The 19,523-nt window shown below is 37.9% G+C and overlaps 1 protein-coding gene across 20 annotated transcripts in view; it reads right to left on the bottom strand.

The window, feature by feature from the left end:
- Nucleotides 1-19,523, bottom strand: part of NRCAM (neuronal cell adhesion molecule) — a 287,278-nt gene that overhangs the window by 19,362 nt on the left and 248,393 nt on the right. For 4 of the 20 annotated variants that reach the window (XM_008071480.1, XM_008071484.1, XM_008071481.1 and 1 more), the window contains 10 exons: nucleotides 17,529-17,726; nucleotides 17,361-17,431; nucleotides 16,192-16,417; nucleotides 15,368-15,483; nucleotides 13,438-13,642; nucleotides 11,009-11,131; nucleotides 9,190-9,375; nucleotides 8,091-8,126; nucleotides 1,581-1,706; nucleotides 240-392 (listed from right to left, as the gene is read on the bottom strand). In XM_008071480.1, the coding sequence (XP_008069671.1) occupies nucleotides 240-392; nucleotides 1,581-1,706; nucleotides 8,091-8,126; nucleotides 9,190-9,375; nucleotides 11,009-11,131; nucleotides 13,438-13,642; nucleotides 15,368-15,483; nucleotides 16,192-16,417; nucleotides 17,361-17,431; nucleotides 17,529-17,726 (1,440 nt within the window). Of the gene's footprint in view, nucleotides 1-239; nucleotides 393-1,580; nucleotides 1,707-6,630; nucleotides 6,785-8,090; nucleotides 8,127-9,189; nucleotides 9,376-11,008; nucleotides 11,132-13,437; nucleotides 13,643-15,367; nucleotides 15,484-16,191; nucleotides 16,418-17,360; nucleotides 17,432-17,528; nucleotides 17,727-19,523 lie in introns of those variants that run through there. The other 16 variants (XM_008071494.1, XM_021719267.1, XM_008071492.1 and 13 more) reach the window with 13 other exon arrangements.

The raw sequence follows: 19,523 nt of genomic DNA, 5'->3' as shown, positions 1-19,523 counted from the left end.
TTTTGTAATGGTTTCTAGTAATAATGTGCTTAAAGACAATTTGCTAAATTCTGTAATTCATTTAACATAAAGAGCCAAAGACCATTAAAACCAAGAACTCCCAACCCAACAGGGCCCCACAGAAAGACATTCATGGCCCTACCCATAACATAGCTCCACCAGCCCCCATCTCCAGCTGGAGCGCCCGGCGGCCTCCACCTCTGAGCGGGAGCCAGAACTTGGTGTGGTGTGTGCCTCACCTGGGCCTGTCTCAAACACATCCTCTGAACTCACAAAACCAGAGTCCCCCTCAGCACCAACTCGAACTTTGTATGCTGTTCCCGGCATTAGACCCTTTAACCCAAAGAAGCTCCGAGAACCATTTACAATTTCTTTTCTCCATTCTTCTTTGCCTACGGAAATTTTGCAAAAACAACAAATTTGAATAGTTTAAAGGACCAGAAGTCACTTAATACTTCAAGAAAGGAAAATTATTTATAAGCTAAAGACAAAATCTAGGATGCTTACATTTACCATTTTAGATTATTATAAATGTAGTCATGCCAAATAAATTAATTACAATGACCTACATGAAAATATTCTCAAAGGAAAATTGGATATATAGATTGCTTATTAATTGTAGATATTCCCATTGCATTCATTCTTTTTAATACAAGGGAAGCTTTTTATTCTGTATCTTGCCTTTGAAATGGTGGAGTTTCTCTAAAGTTGTTTATAAAAAGAACTGTTATACATTAAATAGCTTAAGTGAACTATGGGAGTAATTCTTTTAAAGAGTCACAAGATGAATCTTTTGGTAAACTTAAATGCCTTAAAATTTATCCAATTTACAGATCCAACCTTTATCAAGTATTGACACTTAACCAATTATTTCTAAAGGGATCATTATTTCTAAAAAAATATTTAGTCACATGATAAAGGCCTAAACGGAAAGTTGGACTTTGTTCACCATTTTGTCACAAATACATGTTGGCCACTCTTCTTATTATATGTAGAGCATGCTGCATTAAGGAGGGGGCACTGTGTTTTCATAAAATGCTGAAAATGAAAGCTACCCATCTCCCAGCAGATGTGGCCAGGATGTAAGATCAGAGCCTGACTTGGGCATCCACACAATGGATGTGCTCTCAAAGGGTTAATTTTCTGCAATTTCCTGTAAAATTCTGTTGGGATCGTTTGGCAAACAAATACTTTCAAGTCAGTTTGATTTCTGCTACTTCAAGATTCAATTAAAAAAAACACTTTTTTTCTTTCCTACTAATTCTTACAAATATAATTTACTTACAAATAAGTTCCTTATTACTCTTAAAGACATGTTGTGGGCATAACATGATGTGAAAATAATTTATTGTATTGGAACTTGCGCCCCTTGTTATTAATAACATGAAAAAAGGGGATTCCTAGTTATGTATAAATTATGTAGTAGGCTGAGGGTTCACTGCAATTTTTTTTAGATAGCTCATTCACATTTAATTGGACCATGTTATTTTTCAAACGATCCATGGTACAGTCTTTACAATGTTCTTAATCTCTTGATGTATCCCCCAAATTAAAAATTGGGTAATGAAATTGTTTCTTACTGCCTGCTACACCATATTCAACATAAAAGTTCACATGCTCTGGTCCCTCATATGCCCAACTGATATTGGCATAGGTCTCAGCAGCTGTAGCAGTAAGATTGCTGATCCTGGGATTTATCACTTGAACTAAACACACAATAGAAAAATAAAACAAACAAACAATCATATTGCAGCACCATATACACAAATATAAAATAGCTTTAAACACTCCAAAATTGTGCAAATTAAATTTAATTATAATCTACTGCTACAATGTAGGGTTCACTCATGCTTCCCTTTCATTACAGAAAGATTTTTCAATTATTAAATTATAGCATTAGGAAATAAATTAACAATCAGAAATAATAATGTATAATATTAAATGGTATGCATTCTACTACATGTGTACTCTCTAGCTTATGAATTCATGATCTATTATATGTTCATATCTACATGTGAACAATATAAACTGATGTCCATGAGATACAGTCCAAGGAAACATCACAACTCCCATTTACTAATATGCAGTGGGGGGGGTGCTGAACAATACCAGGGACAGAAGTCGTCACAGAATATCAGAGACTCCAAAGGAATACCCAATACTATGTGGTTACTTTTCAATTCTATTTGCCATCTCGGCGCAGGTCTTCAAAGAATTTGTGCTGGTGTGTCGAAAGAATGCTCCTTAGAATAGTGACTTTTGATCTGTTTTGAGTTATAGACTTCTTTGCAAATCTGATTCTGGGGAGCTTGGGGACCCCAGGTGAGGAACCCCTACTTTAGAGAACAATGGATGGTTAGGGTATGCTGGAAGAGAAGCTGCAGAAGGAATTGCCCAGATATGCTCTATCAGAAGTTAAGAAAATAGAAATAAAAAGGAGTAAGAACTGTTTCATCTGCCACACCCCAGAGAGCAAGACAATCTTACCTGTTAACTGTTTGTTACAAAGCATTTTCCAAAAAATCATAGTACAACTTAAATAACTTCTTAAATATCCAAATATGGAAACCAGATGATGCTCTATGCTTGCTACTGAGTAAAGATGACATCTAAAGTCATTAAAAAATGTCATTTGAATATCTGAGTCTGACAGGTCTATCAGTCCTATCTTAACTAAACTAAGATATATTTACAGATACATTAACTTAGTTAAAAAAAGATCAATGTATTATCCTAGAGGAAATGAACTAGAAGAGTAAATCATAAAGCACCAGTGGGCTTATTCAGACTTTAAAATTGAATTCTAAAATATGTTATATAATTTAGAAGCTAAACACCTCTACTAAAATAAACGGAATATAATAGGATTTCTTAGGATCAAAAAAAGAAACATAGGGAGTAAGTTAAATAATGCTCCTGACCTCTGAAATATACTTTAACAACACATGTATATTTGGGGTCTCTTTGTGCTAAGCATGAGGACATAGCAGAGAGCAATTAGGCAGTCTTTCTGTGAACCTAGTTAATTTTAGTTTTCTGAGATTTTTATTCTTATAAGAATAGACAATAGAAATATGATCAATTAACAGAAACAGTAAATATGCACATGTGTGCAAAACATCAATGGCAAAGAATCCAGGAAAAACATTAACTTAAAAAAAATTTGGAATCATGGAACTGAGGAATTTAGCCTTGGAGTAATTATGGAATATGCTCATGGCAGAACCATGGCAAAATACTTCTAAAAGAAGAGCATTTAGGCCAGGCTCGGTGGCTTAGCCTGTAATCCTGTGCTTTGGGAGGCCGACGTGAGTGAATTGCCTGACCCTGAGGGTTCGGGACCCTCCTGGGCAACTTGGTGAGACCTCATCTCTACGAAAAATCAAAAAATTAGCCGGGCGTGGTAGTGCGCGCCTGTAGTTCCAGCTACTTGAAAGGCTGAGGTGGGAAGATCGCCGAAGCCCAGCTGGTTGAGGCTGTGGTGGCCGGGAGCGACCACTGTACTCCAGTCTGGGCGATGGAATGAGACTCCAACTCAAAAAAAAAGAAGAGCATTTAGATTCTTCTTCCCCTGTCCCCCGCGCCCCCAGTGGCTTCTATGGGTACTTTCTTTTCTACCTAGAGTTTCTTCTCTAGTTTTATTATTATTTTGTTTTTGTTTGCAACTTTGTTGAAATGAAATCAATATCTCTAAGAGGTATCTGCTCTCCCATGTTTATTGCCATGTTCATTGCAGACTTATTCACAATGGCCAATATATAGAAACAATCTAAATGTCCACTGACAGGTGGATAAAGTAATTATATATATATGTGTGTATATATATAATGAAATATTATTCAGTCGTCAGAATGAAGGAAATCCTCTCATTTGTGACAACATGGATGAACCCAGCTGACATTACACTAAATGAAATAAGTCAGAGAAAGAAAGACAAATGTTGTATGATCTCACTTACATGTGGAATCTTTAAAAAACCATACTTAGAGAAACAGAGTGTAGATCAGTGGTTGCCAGGGGCTGAGGGGAGAGTTGGGGAAATGGGAAGATGTTGGTTAAAGGTTACAAACTTCACTTACAAGACTAGCAAGTTCTAGATGCCTAATGTACAGCACGGTATTATTAACTACAATTAATAACAAAGTATTATATACTTTGCATTTTACATATTCCGAAAGGCACTCAGAGATGACACCACAACTTCCTAAGGTATGCTGTTTGACCACTTTTATCAGTGAGAATACTGACTCTCCTTTTTTTCCATCCCTACTCATCCACTTTGTCATTTACTGAACCCCTATGATGTACCAGACAAGGGGATCCCTAGTGTTGTCGGGCTTTCCTGCCGCTCTGCCTCCAGTCTGCCTCTCTCTACTATAAAGCTTTCTCTGTATACCCACCAGGGAGGTTGCCTACACTTGAGTTTCCCAAACTACAAATATAATCCACTCACTTCCCTATTTAAAACCTGGATAGTTTACCCCTGCCTCTGCCTACAGGTAAACACAAATTCTTTAGCAAGGTATTCATGGCATTTCATAGCTGTTACCATCTGGCCCTGCCCACTGCTCCAGTCCCATCTCAGAGTCTTCTCTTTCACACACTCTACATTTCATTCAAACTGGACTGCTGGGTACAGCCCAGGCATCCTGTGTGTTTTCAAACCCCATGACTTTGCTTATGCCCCCTACTAAGACTACACACTCCAACCTCCTAATTCATCTGCCAACAAAACAAAACAAAACAAAACAAAACACTGGGCTTTGAGGTCCAGTTCAATATTACTTTCCTTTGTGAAGATTTTTCTCATCCTACTTGGCAAAATAAATGATTCATCCTCTATGCTCAGATAGCATATTGTTCAAACTACTAGTTTAACATCTATTTATTACTCTTTTTTATGTGTTGGTCTTACCTGCCAGATTTTAAGCATGTTAATAGCAGGGTCTGTGTTACTATCTTGATACACAGTGTCTCATAAAAAGGCTGGTGGGCTGGGCGCCGTGGCTAAAGCCTGTAATCCCAGCACTTTGGTAGGTCAAGGCGAGACCTTGTCTCCACAATAAATCTAAAAATTAGCCATGCGTGGTAGCACATGCCTGTAGTTCTGGTTATTTGAAAAGCTGAGGCAGAAGGATTGCCTGAGCCCAGCAGGTCGACACTGGGGTGGCTGCGAGTGTGCCACTGCACTCCAGTCTGGGAAATGGAGTGAGACTCTAACTCAAAAAAAAAAAAAAACAAAAAAAAAGACTGGTGCATTTTATATGCCATATAAACATTAGCAGTTGAACATATTCAAACTTACACATCTCTAGGTTGTCTTGTTTTTTTTTTTTTATTCAGGCCAAATGAAGGTGTGAACTTTAAACTTGATTTTTTGTTAACTGTTTCTTTACTTTAATAAAATAATGTAGTGAGAGCTATATCACAGAGGAGATTTGCTACTAGCTGATCCTCATGCCCTTCCCTGCTCACTAGGTCAAGAATGCAGACGCAATTCCTGCTTTGACAGTTTGTTTCTCCTCATTCCTGTACTCCCACCAGTCACCCTATAGAAGTATTCTGATGGTTGGTCCCAAGGGCGCCAGAGTAAAATGCAGTGGATAAAGCTGTGCTGACCATCAGCAAGAGCAGGAACATAATTGAAATCCATGATCTGCCTGTTTTTGGTTAATTTTTATAGATGACGTCACCAGGGTTACTTACTAGAATCCTAGGCCCTCAAACCATTTAAAAAGACATAGAGATTGAATAAACAGAAACAACTATACTTATTGCACAAATATTGAGGGCTTTGACAAAACAAAGAAGTATATCAAGTCAATGACTCAAAGGTCTTGAGTATTTCCATGCTCTATTTAATTACATTTTGGAGAACGGTAAGAAGAAGGGTTAATATGGGATCATAGTAGTTAATGGAGTTATACTGGTTTCTCCTTCATGGTTTAGCATCCTTCTGTAATATTTGAAAGCTTGGGTTTCATTAGCATCTCTTAAAATCTGTAAGGAAAATTTAAAATATAAACTCAGAGGTATTTCTTTTCTCCTCTCTGACCAGAAGTAAATTAAAATCATTTTTCATAAAATCACAATTCATAATAAGATAGTAATATGATGCGGATGCTTCACATTTTCTCTCGACTCATCTCTTATTTATTCCCTTTTATACTGGTCTACATTAAAATATAAATTAATAATTAAAATTTGGAAGGATTATAGAGAGCTTTAATTTTTCTCTTGTCAGAGAACAACTAAACTCTACATGGAGAAGGGAAAGAGAAAAGAAGATAAAACTCATTCTTATATTGAAAAAAGAAAGATTTTTAAGGAAGGAAAACCCAGGGCCACAAATTATGCTTGAGTAGTTTAAAGTTTTAAGATATTTTCATCTTATATAAGCAATGTTTAATTAATGATACAATATTAAAAGAAACGATATTAGAAATCAGGTCAGATTTAGTTTTCTTCCCTTATTTAAACATGATTCCCCCTCTTATCTGATATCCATCATATTTTAATATTTGGAGCTTAATGAACTTTCAGACATTCCATTTTTGCTTGTCTCTATTCTTGTAAGTAATTTACAATTTGATTTAGTAACATCAAATGATAAAATAAAAAGTCTTTCAATAAAGTTTTTAAAAAAATTTATTGAAAACAGTGATGTTTTTTCCCATGGGAACATATTCCCTTCTAACATGGAAAGTCAATAGAAAGCTCAGACTTGCTTTACAGGCAGCACAATTTGCTGCCAATTCTAGGCGTAGCTGCACTGATGTGTCTGCTGCATAGAAAAAGAGACCAGGCTTTTACTGGAATACTTCAATTAAAATTACACAGCAATAAATCATTCTAAAACAGTCAACGATTTTAGCTGATAAGCAATTATCACAGGAAACAAGCATACATATAAAAGAAAGTTTACACCTTTCTATAATATTGTAGAAATTTTAAATGTTTACAACTTTGTCTTTTAAGTCTAGAAACACACATATAGCACTATTAAGATTACTGAAGATAGCTAGAGTTCTTATTCAATCTATGTGATTTACATTTTATAATGTACCAAAGCTCTGAACAGCAGCAAATTTCTAAGTAAATAGAAGATATATGCCAAGCCTAAGCTCACAAGATTTGAAAAATTTAGGGTAAAGCACTTATTTCTCTAGTTCTTCTTTTTTTTTCATTCCTATTTTCACTTATCTGGTCTGTGAAAGTCCAAAAAAAACCCCTTGACCATGGGTATGCCACATGAAATCAATGCCCAGTGGCAGACACTCCAATGTTCTCTAAAAAGCTGGCCAGTCAACCAAGACCTAAGGGTCAAAGACTGGGGCATCTTTGGCACTGCCATAAGTGGAAGACATATAGCTTATTCAAGCATCATTCTCCCAACAAATCTTTCTGACCCAGAGAGCTGTCAGAAATAAAGGAGAACAAAAGTCATACATTGTGAATTGTTGACTATTACTCAGGAGGAAGAGACTTGAGCAGTTTGGTAAAGACAGAATAGAGTAATACAATTTGAGAAGAGCATGCAGATCAACCAGAAGACTCGCTTGTAGGGGACCCCAAGCTTAGGGAGACTTAGTTTCAAGCCAAAATTCCCAATGGGCAGTGTAGTGTAATGCCAGCAGAGTGTACACGGTGTCTACGGGGAGTGCAGCTAAATCAGATTAGAACAGGAAGCTCAGTTGATTTGATTTCTAACAGTCTCTTTGATTTCTAACAGGGCTACTATTTCCGACCTTTGATAATGTGGCATGACCATATAGAGGACCTGTGACAAATCCACAGTTTTGGTCCTGTCGGATCCAGCCAAAATCATAGAAATACAAGCTAAGACTATTAGGATTTGTACCAGGGTCAATAAGTCTTGAGAAAAAAATTTGGGAGAATTCAATATATGTCTTTCTACTTGCAAAAAAGACTAGAAATTAATTTAAAAGCCCAGATTGGCCGAGATCTGCTCCTTCTTTTGGTGAGTCAAAGCATATTTTAGTTACTCCGTTTCACCCATGCTGCACTTCCCCACGTTTCACATTGCAAATTTCACACATGTATAAAGTCATGCAGATGAATTATTTTACCTTTGCCTGCACCTACATCAGGTGGAAGAATACCAGCTTTAACGAAGGGAAACAGAAATAGGACACTATATAGTTAGATGTAACACACCCATGAGCATGTACAGCGATACAAAAGCACTTATTCAAATACTAAAGCATGCAAGAAGAATGAAGTGTTTACCACATCAGGTACAGGGGACAAAGATATGTATGTCAGTGTCCCTAAACTTACCCAGGATTCAAATCCACACATTACTTAAGGTGCATTATCCATAACTTGTGCATTATCTAAGAAGGGCTTGGGATATTTCAAACCAATTTTTGAATAGAATTGTCAATTTTTGATTATGCAATGGAAGATAATCAAATGAAAAATCCTTAAGCAATTCCATAATTTAGAGTCATGCAAAACCAGAAAATCTTTTACAAAATTTTTGATCATTTTCATTAAAACTAAAATTTCCAGAATGATTTTTAAAGTATGAAAGGAACTGTTAATTATTTTCTAAATACTTTCATAGGGGCTATTTTGCTTTCTTCATACCAGATGATAAACTGAAATACAAAATTCCTTACTAAAAAACAAAATAAATACACTATTTAATAATTGCTTTGATTTCCTTGCTAGGAAACCTAAATCAATATGTGAACCAGAAAATTAGTTCCGGAACTAAAATTACATATATGTATGTATATATAATTAATACAATAATAATAATGTATGTATAGGCATAGGTTGTATGTCTGCATATGCATATGTGTGTATTATATGTATGTTTATGTGTGTGTGTACATATATATATATAATATATAAATTTGTAGATAGAAAAAAACATTGCCTTGAACTTCAAATTCAAGTGTGGCAAATACTATCATTTCTCACTCCCACCCTGATATTTTAATATAAGTTTGAAAGTTTCACATGATCTTGAAAAACAAATATCAAATAGTTATTCCAATATGAACTAATTAACTGATTATATATCTGAATGATAACTTACAAATAAATGTGTGTGTTACTTGGGTAAGATGGATACTCCATGAAGGAAAGAGAAAGCATAAACCTAAGTTAAAGATTTTTATTCCATAATACTTTTAATTATATGAATTTTATACATACCCAGCTTACCTTCATCCACAGTTGTGACTGCTTCCTCTGTAATCTGACTTCCTGATCCTGCTGATGTTTGTGCATAGAAATAAAACTTATACCGAGTGCTGAAATTTAAATTTTTTAAAATCCACCGTGTCTTGTTGGCAGGAATTTTCAGATCTACCAGAGGGCCTAATTCATGTGTGCTGTTAACTGTCAATAAGAAATAACAAACAAGAGCATTCCCCATTTACTGCTGTAGGAATAGTTTATAAATAAACGTGTTAACCAAAAATGTCAAACCTGGCTTACAATGACTTTTATAATCCTACTCACTCTTTGCCTGACTTAACTGAGTGATAATCTTTTACAGCTCCTATAATATGGCATATCATATTGTATCATATCATACCAATCATATAATAAGGGAGAATATGTTCTCCACTGGCTTATAAACTAGGACAATTTTGTGGTTGAATCACAATAGCACTTTTTAATCTCTGTGTTTTTTGCAGGTAGAGTTTGTATTGTTAATAACCCCAAACCTTTTCTTCGGAGGCTTTGGGTCAAAATAACCTCTTTTTCCTATTTTCTACTTACAGATAATGTCCATCTAATCTAACAATAGCACCCACCTAAACCCTACTCCTAAATGTCTGTACTATTCTACAGATTACTTAATTTTCAATAGCATAGACATCACTTTTCTTTAAAAAGCAAGATTTGGAGCTACTTATGAAATAACACTTGAAGGTATATGTATGAGGAAGGACCCCACCAAAACCTGGAATTTATTTATTAAAAAGTGTGCATTTATTCTTACATGGTTAAACTTCAGTCACCTTCAAAGTATTCTCTGTTTGATGCAATATACCTATCAAGATGCTTTTCCCACTGCTCAAAACAGTTTTTTGAACTCGTCAATTCTGATACCTTTTAGTGTTTCTGCTGTTTTTTGTTTCACCTCTTCCACATAGGCAAAATGTTTCCCATTAAGGACTTTTTTCATCCAGGGAAGCAAACAAACAAAAAAAGTCTCTTGATCTGATGAACAGGGAGGGTGGGAGCATGGGGGTCATGCTTCTTTTGGTCAAAAACTGCTGAACATTCAGTGCTGTGTGGGCAGTTGTGTTTATAAATCACCCATCATAAAATGAGCAAACACGCTGACAGAATCTCCAAAAAAAGTCCACTGAAGCCAAACACAGCCTCTTACAAAAATGCTAGCTGGTATACTGATGCCAATGGATTTCTAGAATACTTATGTAACCAGAGATGTCTGTACTACAAGGGGCCCACCCTACAAAAAATAATTGTGGGCTTACTTTGGATCCCCTTTTGTATATATTTTACAGATATAAAGAAAAACTAGCTTGTATTTTATTATAAGTTAAGCATTTTTTTAGAAAGTTAAACAGCACAAGTTTTCACTCATATGAAAGCTAAAAAAAAGTTGATCTCATAGAAGTAAAAAGCAGAAGAGAGGATACTAGAGACTAGGAAGGGTGAGGGGAGGAGAGGAATATTGAGGGATTTGTTAAAGGATAAAAAATTACAGCTAGAAAGGAGGAATAAGCTCCATTGTTCTATACCACTGTGGGATGTGTATGGTTAATTATAATAAACTATATAGTTTCAAATAGCTAAAAGGAGGATACTGAATGTTTCTTGTACAAAGAAATGATAAATATTTGAAATTATGGGTATGCTAATTACACTATATAGTATATACATGGAAACATCACTCTGTACCCCATGAATATGTACAATTATTATATGTCAATTTAAAAAATAAAATGAAATAAAAAAACCCATACATCTCCTTCTGCTCTTCCCAATAACTTACTTGGCTGATATTTTAAGGTGTACTCAGTCAAAATGCCATTCGGGTGGCTCGGTGGATCCCATTCCAAAGTGAGAGAGTCCAGTGTAGGGTTAACAATCTTCAAAGATGAGGGAGCACTGGGAACTTATAATGAGAACATACGGTCAGCACAAAGGTTTTTGAATATTTTAAAATGTATTAAAATGACCTTTCACCATGCTCACACAATTCAAGGTTTTGGTTTTCAGTAACTCATTCTTGATTCAGCTGAAAATACATTAGTGCAAACCTGTGATAAGTACCTATTTACTCTCTTCCTCTTTTTCTCATTTCCATTTATGTTCATTAAAACTATTCTCTCAAAATACATAATGTTTTTGCTTTTATATGGACCCAAACCTAATATTTAAAGTGGACAGTACTTATTTGACTCATGAATGGCGTCTTAATAAAAGTGAACTATGAAACTATTCTAACAAGACTTTGGAGTGGAAGCAGCTGTGATCAGGGCCATTAAGGACAGTTTAATCTAACAAACCAGGTGTCTCCAGACAGTCCAAAGTCCTGTTGGGTTTTGGTCATAGGCCAGCCTGCCCAGGTGCAGAAGTGTTCTTCTCCTGAGAGCTATCAGCTGTCCAGTATCTGGTGGTGATGGGCAAAAACCCAGTGCTGGCACACCCCTGGCCCTGGGGAAGGCCTGAGGGGTGTCAGGTTCTCTACAGTAGAGGCTGGCAAATGGCCAGAGAAAACACATCCGTTATTCTTATATTCACTTCCTCATGAGGATGATGGCTGGTGGCAGTTCTCCCTGATGATGGTTAGTTACCTCCCCTCCAATGTCTCCTAGAAACTAATGTCACTACTGTTTCTAGTGTCCCTCTCGCTCCAAACCAGGGTGTCAACCTGAATTTCTCCATCTGCTTCATTTCCACCATCTCCTGGGACTCTAAATCCTGTCAACCTCACCTCCATAATCCCTACGGTGTCCATTTCCTCCTCTCCTCAATCTTCTTTGCTACCTGCCCACTTTAGATGCTCAACAGCCTTTGCCTAGACATAGAACCATGCTTGTCACATAGTTCTAACCGTCCCCAACCCGATAAGTGGTTCTTAACTTTTTGGGATCACAAACTCCTTTGAGAATCTGATGACAGCCATAAACTCTCCCTGGAAAAATACATGCAAATTTTGTATACAATTAGAGGAGGTTCATGGAGCTCTTTAGACCCATTCACTCACCCCCTAAAGGACTACAGTCCTCAGGTTAAGAGTCTCTGGCCTACAGGTTAATATCCATAGCATCCAAGACCATCCATGATAGGGGTTCTCCCTAGCTGAACTTCCTCTCTTTTCTCACCATTTCTGGCCACATAACTTGCAATTTCCTGAAGGAGCCATGATGCTTCTCACAGAGTTGTGTCTTCATACATACTTCCTCTCTTCTATATCTTTTAATCCTGTGATCACCTCTTCTATACCTTCCTCTGAACCATCTAAAGGACTGGTGTGAGGCCTCACTTGGGAAAGCTTTGAGTAGAGGGAGCCCTAACTCTCTAAGAGGTTGTGAGACTGAAAACAAGCAATTGTAATGGGATGGAAGTTGGGATAGAGGGTGACTCTCAGAGGCTGCTGGGCAGCTGCCAACATCATGAGTCTTCTAACCAGTGGCCAGGAAAGGGTGTGTCCGTGAATGACTTTTCATCAAAAAGATCTCAGGAATCCACAGAAGCCATCCAACCTACTGTCAAGGCTGGCTTGACGCAAAATTCAAAACAGGTAGAGCCCAATTGGTGCCTTTTCGAATTCCTGTCCTTCTTACTGCATGGCCCCACTCTCCCTCACCCACTGGGCACCCATGTCCCCATGCCCAATTTCTTCCTTCTCTGACTCCTAGATCAATGTAAATCTGATCCTCCCTCATTTTCCCCCCATGAAGTCACCCATATTTGCAATAATTTTTATCTCCTCTTCCAAACTCATTTGGTCAAGATGCAACCTTCTAACAACTGTATAATACATTATCAAGAAAAAAGCTATAAAACTATGATGTATAGAAATAGTTTCCTTTCCATGTGCTTTTCTTAGGTTTTCTCATTTGGTTTTCATGCTTTTCAGGTGTGACTACTGAGCCTAGAGAAGTTATAGAACTTGCTTCAGGTCAGAAAGCCAAATTAGCAAGGCTACAGACACTGTTAAGTGTGGAGAAAAATGTCAGTCAAGGGAAAGGGTGTTTCAGAGCAGGCTTTTTGTATTCTGAAGTCTTCCATGAGCACTTAGGCCACGTATGAGCTGATACTGTGCCAGCTTTGCATGTGTTGTGTTCATCTGTGGAAAAATCACATTTGGATTCCAGCATATACTTTGTTTCTATGAATCAGTCTGTGCCATGTCAAACCTCTCAGGCCATGCCATGTGTTCCACGTGGGATTTTAGAGACATCCATTCCATACCTCCTTCTGGAGTATTAAAGACTCTGTCAGGGCTGGCAGGGCCCTCCCCTTTCCCGTTGACCACTCGGACGTTCAGTGTGTAGTGGCTAAAGGGCTCCAGCCCAGGTAACATGCCATGTGTCTTGCTGCCTTGGAAGGTGAGGATCTTTTTCTCAAGGTGACGCCTGTTTCTTTGAGACGAGCTGTGTGTCTTCCAGTAGTAAATCTGATACAGCAAGAACCAAAGTCAGGTATGCACAAAGGAGCAAACTCGATTCCTCATGCTCACAAAATTAAAATAGTTATTTTTCCAGAAAATTCCCTTGATGCATTTTAGAAGAAAATTACCAGCAAAACTGATGGGTGCTGATTTTGAGGCAAGAGAACTAGAAGCCCAAAGATAATGAGGGAAATTAAGTTAAGACCACATGACAAAACTGGGCTGCACTATTTTGTGGTAGGAGGATGAGTAAAATAAATGAAACAGCATAAGACTATGTGGTTTTCTCTAGGACACGAAGCAAATGAGACAATGGGATTTAAGTCTTTTACTTGTTTGAGGAATTCTAAAAATAAAAACTACTGCCCAATGTTTATATATTTTTCCAGAATTAATACAAATCCATGTAAAATCCATCATTTTAATTTAAACCTAAAAGCCACAGTGAGACTTTAATTATTATCTCTATGGTACAGAAGAGCCTTTGGGCTACTGAGTAACTTTCTCAAAGTCACAGAGGTATTCAGAGTCACGTCACAGGGGAACCCCCCACGACAAGCCTAGGGATTTTTTTACTAAGTCAAATTGTATCATTTAATTAAAAGTACATACGTTTTGGTATTAAATTGTAGGCAAAGGTTTTGGAGATATGAATAAGAAAAGTGCTGATTAAAATTTGTCAAATATCTAGAATTTTTAAAATTAAGAACTCAAATGCTAAAGGCATTTTCAGGAAAAGTGAACATAAATGCAGAATCTGGCAGTTAAAAAAATAGGGAAAAAAAGGAGCATGATGCAGTACAAAAAGTGACCTCTAGGGGACAGGGTTAACAAATCAAAGTAATGACTTTGTGTGTGTGTGTGTGTGTGTGTGTGTGTGTGTGTGTGTGTGTCTCGCACGCATGTGGGACAGTTCTTTGGCTACTGGTAAAAAAATTCTATGAATCAGTCTGTGCTTTCCAAGAACAATGATACTTAATGTTCATAAGAGCGACCCTGTTGGGTTTAAAATCATATAAGCTAGCCGGACTCGGTGGCTCAGCCTGTAATCCCACGTCTTGGGAGGTTGAGGTGAGTGGATTGCCTGAGCCCGTGGGTTTGAGACCCGCCTGGGCAACTTGGCGAGACCTCATCTCTACAATAAATTAAAAAATTAGCCGGGCGTGGTAGTGCATGCCTGTAGTTCCAGCTACTTGGAAGAAGGATCGCTGGAGCCCAGCAGGTCGAGGCTGCGGTGGCCAGGAGCGGCCACTGCACTCCAGTCTGGGCGACAGAGTGAGACTCCAACTCAAAAAAATAAAATAAAATAAAACCATATAAGCTTTTAAAGTATAATCTGAATTATTTTTTAAAATGCCTAAGTTATCAGGATGATTTTGTGTGTTCAACACATATGGTCCATATTGCCATAAAGCTGGGTGCAGTTGGTTATATTCTAACTCTTTAAAAATTAGTTTTTCCCATTTTGTACACATATTAATCACTTAGTTGGCAGAATGTGAGATCATCTGTGAGAAAAATGCAGAAACCTTTTTTTCTCACTTTGGATGCAGTGAGGTTTCTCATTAACACTGGCTAGGGTCCTTTAGAGACAGCCTTTCCTGAGGTGATACATCAAATTCAGGTTCACAGGTTCATAAGGATATGAACAAATAACTCCAACCTCATGTAGTGTGGCATTCGCTGATGCTCTTACTAAGGAAAGAACATGAAAGGCCCTCCTTTACTTGCCCGGTAGCCTTGCAGGTGTCCTCGGATACTTTTCAGAGGTACTGGGTCCCAGTGCACCTCAGCTAAGGTACTGTTCACCACATTCACATGCACATTCCCAGGAGCCACCATTGGGACTAGGGAGAAGACAAGGAAGGGGTAGAAGTATCAATGTTATTTAGAATTTCATGCGTAAATATCACTCTCTCTAATAATTCTGGCTGGAGGCGTACTCTAGACCTACTCTATGGAATATTAAGAATTGAAAGTAGATTTTTTGGTATTTGACTTTGTGAGAACTTTTTTTTTTAGAGATAAAATTTCACTATGCTGCCTACGTTGGACTTGAACTCCTGGGCTAACTGATTCTCCCACCTCAGACTCCTGAGTACAGTTGAGCCTTGAACAACTTGAGTTTGAAGTACATGGGTCCACTTCTAAGTGCATTTTTTTTCAGTAAGTACGGTCGGTTCTCTGTATTCACATCTTCAACCAAATGCATTTCCCTGGTGTAAAACATGTAGATATGGAGGGCCAACCTTTCACATAGGCTGGTTCTGCAGGACCAGCTGTGGGACTCGAGTATTTGCAGATTTGGGTCTTTGAGTGGGGATCCTGAAATCAATCCCCCACAGACACCAGGGGACAACTCTACAGTAATCGCTTTAACATTCTGAACTCCTCTATCTTATACAGCAGGCTGTTTAAATTCAGAGAAGTCATGCAACATAATTGCTGCCACCCACCCTTGCGACCTAAGTGACTCTGGAAATGGCCTCAGCTTGCACCTTAGGAAGTCTGTTTTGCTGGGGAAAATTAGAAAGGAAACAGCATCAGATACTTACGGTCTTCTCCAGAATGTCCCATGACTACAGTCGGCTCGGGGGCAAACCCCACATCATTCAGGGCCTGAACTTTGATCAGGTATGGGACAAAAGTTGGTGTGCCTGAGACAATATATTTGGATACATTTGCCACAACCACAGACGTCCATTCATCGTCACCATCTTTCTGGCGCCAGCTAACTTTGTACTGAAGGCCTGGCCCATTAGATTCAAAACCATTCAAGGGCTATGAGAAAAGCCAAATAACCAGAGCTTACAAAACAGGTGACTGCACAGCTTTTTACAGGAATAGCAAATTCAATTCCCAGACCTAAAGAGAGTGGTCTTTGAAACACTAAAACACAAGCTATTAACCATTTTCCCCAGGGACCTGTTATCTATTTATCCTTTTTGAGGAGATTCAAGGCTTTTATGGAATCAACATTTCAAAGGTTGTGAATTACTATCTTGAAGCAATAAATGTCACAAAAACCTTTCCAACTCTGGCTTCACAGTCAAGGGCAGGTCAGGTGATTCTCAAGACATTTCAGTTGTATAGATTTCTTTACATGCTCCTTTTTGTGTGATAATACATCATTGTCTGTTTTACTTGGAGACTGAAACTTATGTTTTCTTCTTTATTAAAAAAACCCCCCAAAACTAGCCTGTTATTTTACCCTGTTTCTACATCTATCTAAAATAGGCTTTACAATTATATTAGTAAATATATGTTAATTTTCCAAATCCAGAAAACACAGATGAGCTCCCCTAAAGAAGTTGACTACTGGGAACAGCTTGATGCATGTCTTTCCAGATAGTGTTGTATAATACTAGCTAGCGTTGAGCACAACTACATGCTAGGCAATGTCCTAGGAGCTTTGAATGTGTTAACGCCTTTAATCTTTTGAAGTTGGTTCTATTATTATTCCCATCTCACAGATGGCCAACAGAGATGTTAAACAATTGGTTTAAGGTCACACAGTAAGTGGCAGAGCTGGGATTTGCACCCATTAATTTTGGCTCCAGAGATCAAGTTTTAACTACTATACAATATTGTCTCTTAAATTATATGTATATATGTATGTTATTTTCCCAGAAATGGGTAATCATGGAGATATTATTTTAATACAACCTTTTACCCCCCCCCACTTAAAAAAATAGCAAAGAAAGTTGAAGGCTTCATAGCTCACCTTCCATGTAATCACCAAATTATCAGGCTCTGATCCCAGTCCTTCCACAGCTGTGGGGTTTTTTTCTGGTTCTAGAAGTAAAGCAACCACAGATATGTAAGCTTTGGTCTTTTGCAGAGAGTGGAGAACTGCTCTATTTTATTTCGCATCACAGAAGTCACGTGTTACCTGCGGCTTTCGTCAAATACTGCTCAGAGGCCTCACTGGGCAAGCTCCTGCCAATGCTGTTCACTGCCATCACTCGGAAGGAGTAGCTTACATACGGAGACAGCTTCAGCTGGGCTGTGGTCTGCGTTCCGGAAACTTCAGCTTGGTGGTGCCACAGTCCTGCCTCATGCATTGCATCTTCATATTCAATGATGAATTCTGGCCACAATGCGCACAAACACATAACAAACCCAAGACTGTGAACCAGGGGTAGATTGCTAGCAATAGCTAACAGAGCAGTCTAACAAGAGTAACCAAACATGAATTATTTTACTTTCAGTACAAATTTCATTAAAATATTTTGATTTCAGAATCCTATCTTGATCCTCATCCTCAATACTTAAGAACATGCAATAACATTTGAACATACTGAGTTTAGTTACTTAAAACTGTTTAACACCAATTCCTCCCTAAACAAAGTTTAAATGTATGAAAAACAGTTCATTTTTCTCATAACAGGAGAAATTACATACAGTGAGATGCCATCTTCCACTAAACATATTGGCAAAGATCCAAGGTTTAAATACTTTGTTGATGATGACACAGGAAAACATTCTTTGACTTTGTAGAAAGTGTAAATTGGTACAATTCATATGTAGGACAATTTAGAAAATCTAACAATATTTAACACACACACCCTTTGAGAAATTTTACTTCTAGCAATTTATTTTGCGTAAACCTGTTCACATAAATGGCTAAAAGATACATGAAAAAGAACACACATTGCAGAGTTGTTTGCAGTTCAAACAACCTAATTGCAAACAACCTAAAAAACCTTCAACAGGACACTGATTAAACAAATTACAGTATATCCACACAATGGAATACTCTGAAGCTGTTAAAAATGAATGGGGCTGCTCTATATGTACTGAAATGAAATAATTTCTAAAACGTATTAAGTGAAATCAAGCAGAACATAGAAGAGTGTGTGCTGGCTACTAAGCTTGTGTAAAAGTACTTACTATAATAAACAATCATACAATTTCACTTGGGTGTACATGTATTATCCCTCAGAGGATACATACTGACAACAAGCATGCCCAGAGGAGCTGGGAGTCAAGGGTGGGCAGAAGATGTACTTTTCAGTGCATATACTAAAATTTTGGGATATGCACACGTTTTACTCTGGTAAAAAAAATTGATATTTGCTGGGCGTGGTAGCTCAAGCCTGTAGTCCTAGCACTTTAGGAGGCCAAGGTGAGAGGATTGCCTGAGCCCACGGGTTCAAGAACACCCTGGGCAACTAGACGAGACCTCATCTCTACAATAAAAACACAAAAAAAGCCAGGTGTGGTAGTGTGTGCCTGTAGTTCTAGCTGCTTGGAAGGCTGAGGTGGAAGGATTGCCTGAGTCCAGCAGGTCGACGCTGGGGTGGCCATGAGTGTGCCATTGCACTCTAGCCTGGGCGACGGAGTGAGACTCCAACAACAACAACAAAAATAGGTATTTGGATATGCAAGGATTTGGATACCTACTATGTGTCAAGTACCATGATATGAACTATAAAGACAAAGAGGAATAGCAATATTATATGCATGGCATTGGTCCAAAGCTAAGTCTTTGGAGTTCTCCTTTCAATCTACACTCATTTGCAGGTGATTTCCAGTCTCATAAATGGATGACTTTCACATTAATATCTGTAGTCCAGACCTCTTCCCTGACCTGCAGACTTGGATAGCCAATTGCCTATTCCACTTGGTTGAACTTGCTAGTTTATGACGGCATCTCCAACTGGATATGACCAAAACTGGTTTCTATCTTCTTCTCCAACGGGCAGCGACAACTCAGATCAAAACCTGGAGTCTTTCTTGGCTCCTTCTCGACTTTCACACTCTCGCTAGTCCTATTGCCTGTACCATTAAACACATCCCAAATCTGACCATTTCTCAGGGACTCCATCCCTCTCAGCCTATTCCAAGCCACCATCATCTCTCGTGTGAACTGCTGCATAAACTC

Source organism: Carlito syrichta, unplaced genomic scaffold (assembly GCF_000164805.1).
Source record: "Carlito syrichta isolate Samal-C Ts95f unplaced genomic scaffold, Tarsius_syrichta-2.0.1 Scaffold314339, whole genome shotgun sequence".
Lineage (NCBI taxonomy): Eukaryota > Metazoa > Chordata > Mammalia > Primates > Tarsiidae > Carlito > Carlito syrichta.
This window is presented reverse-complemented; position numbering and strand designations above follow the sequence as displayed.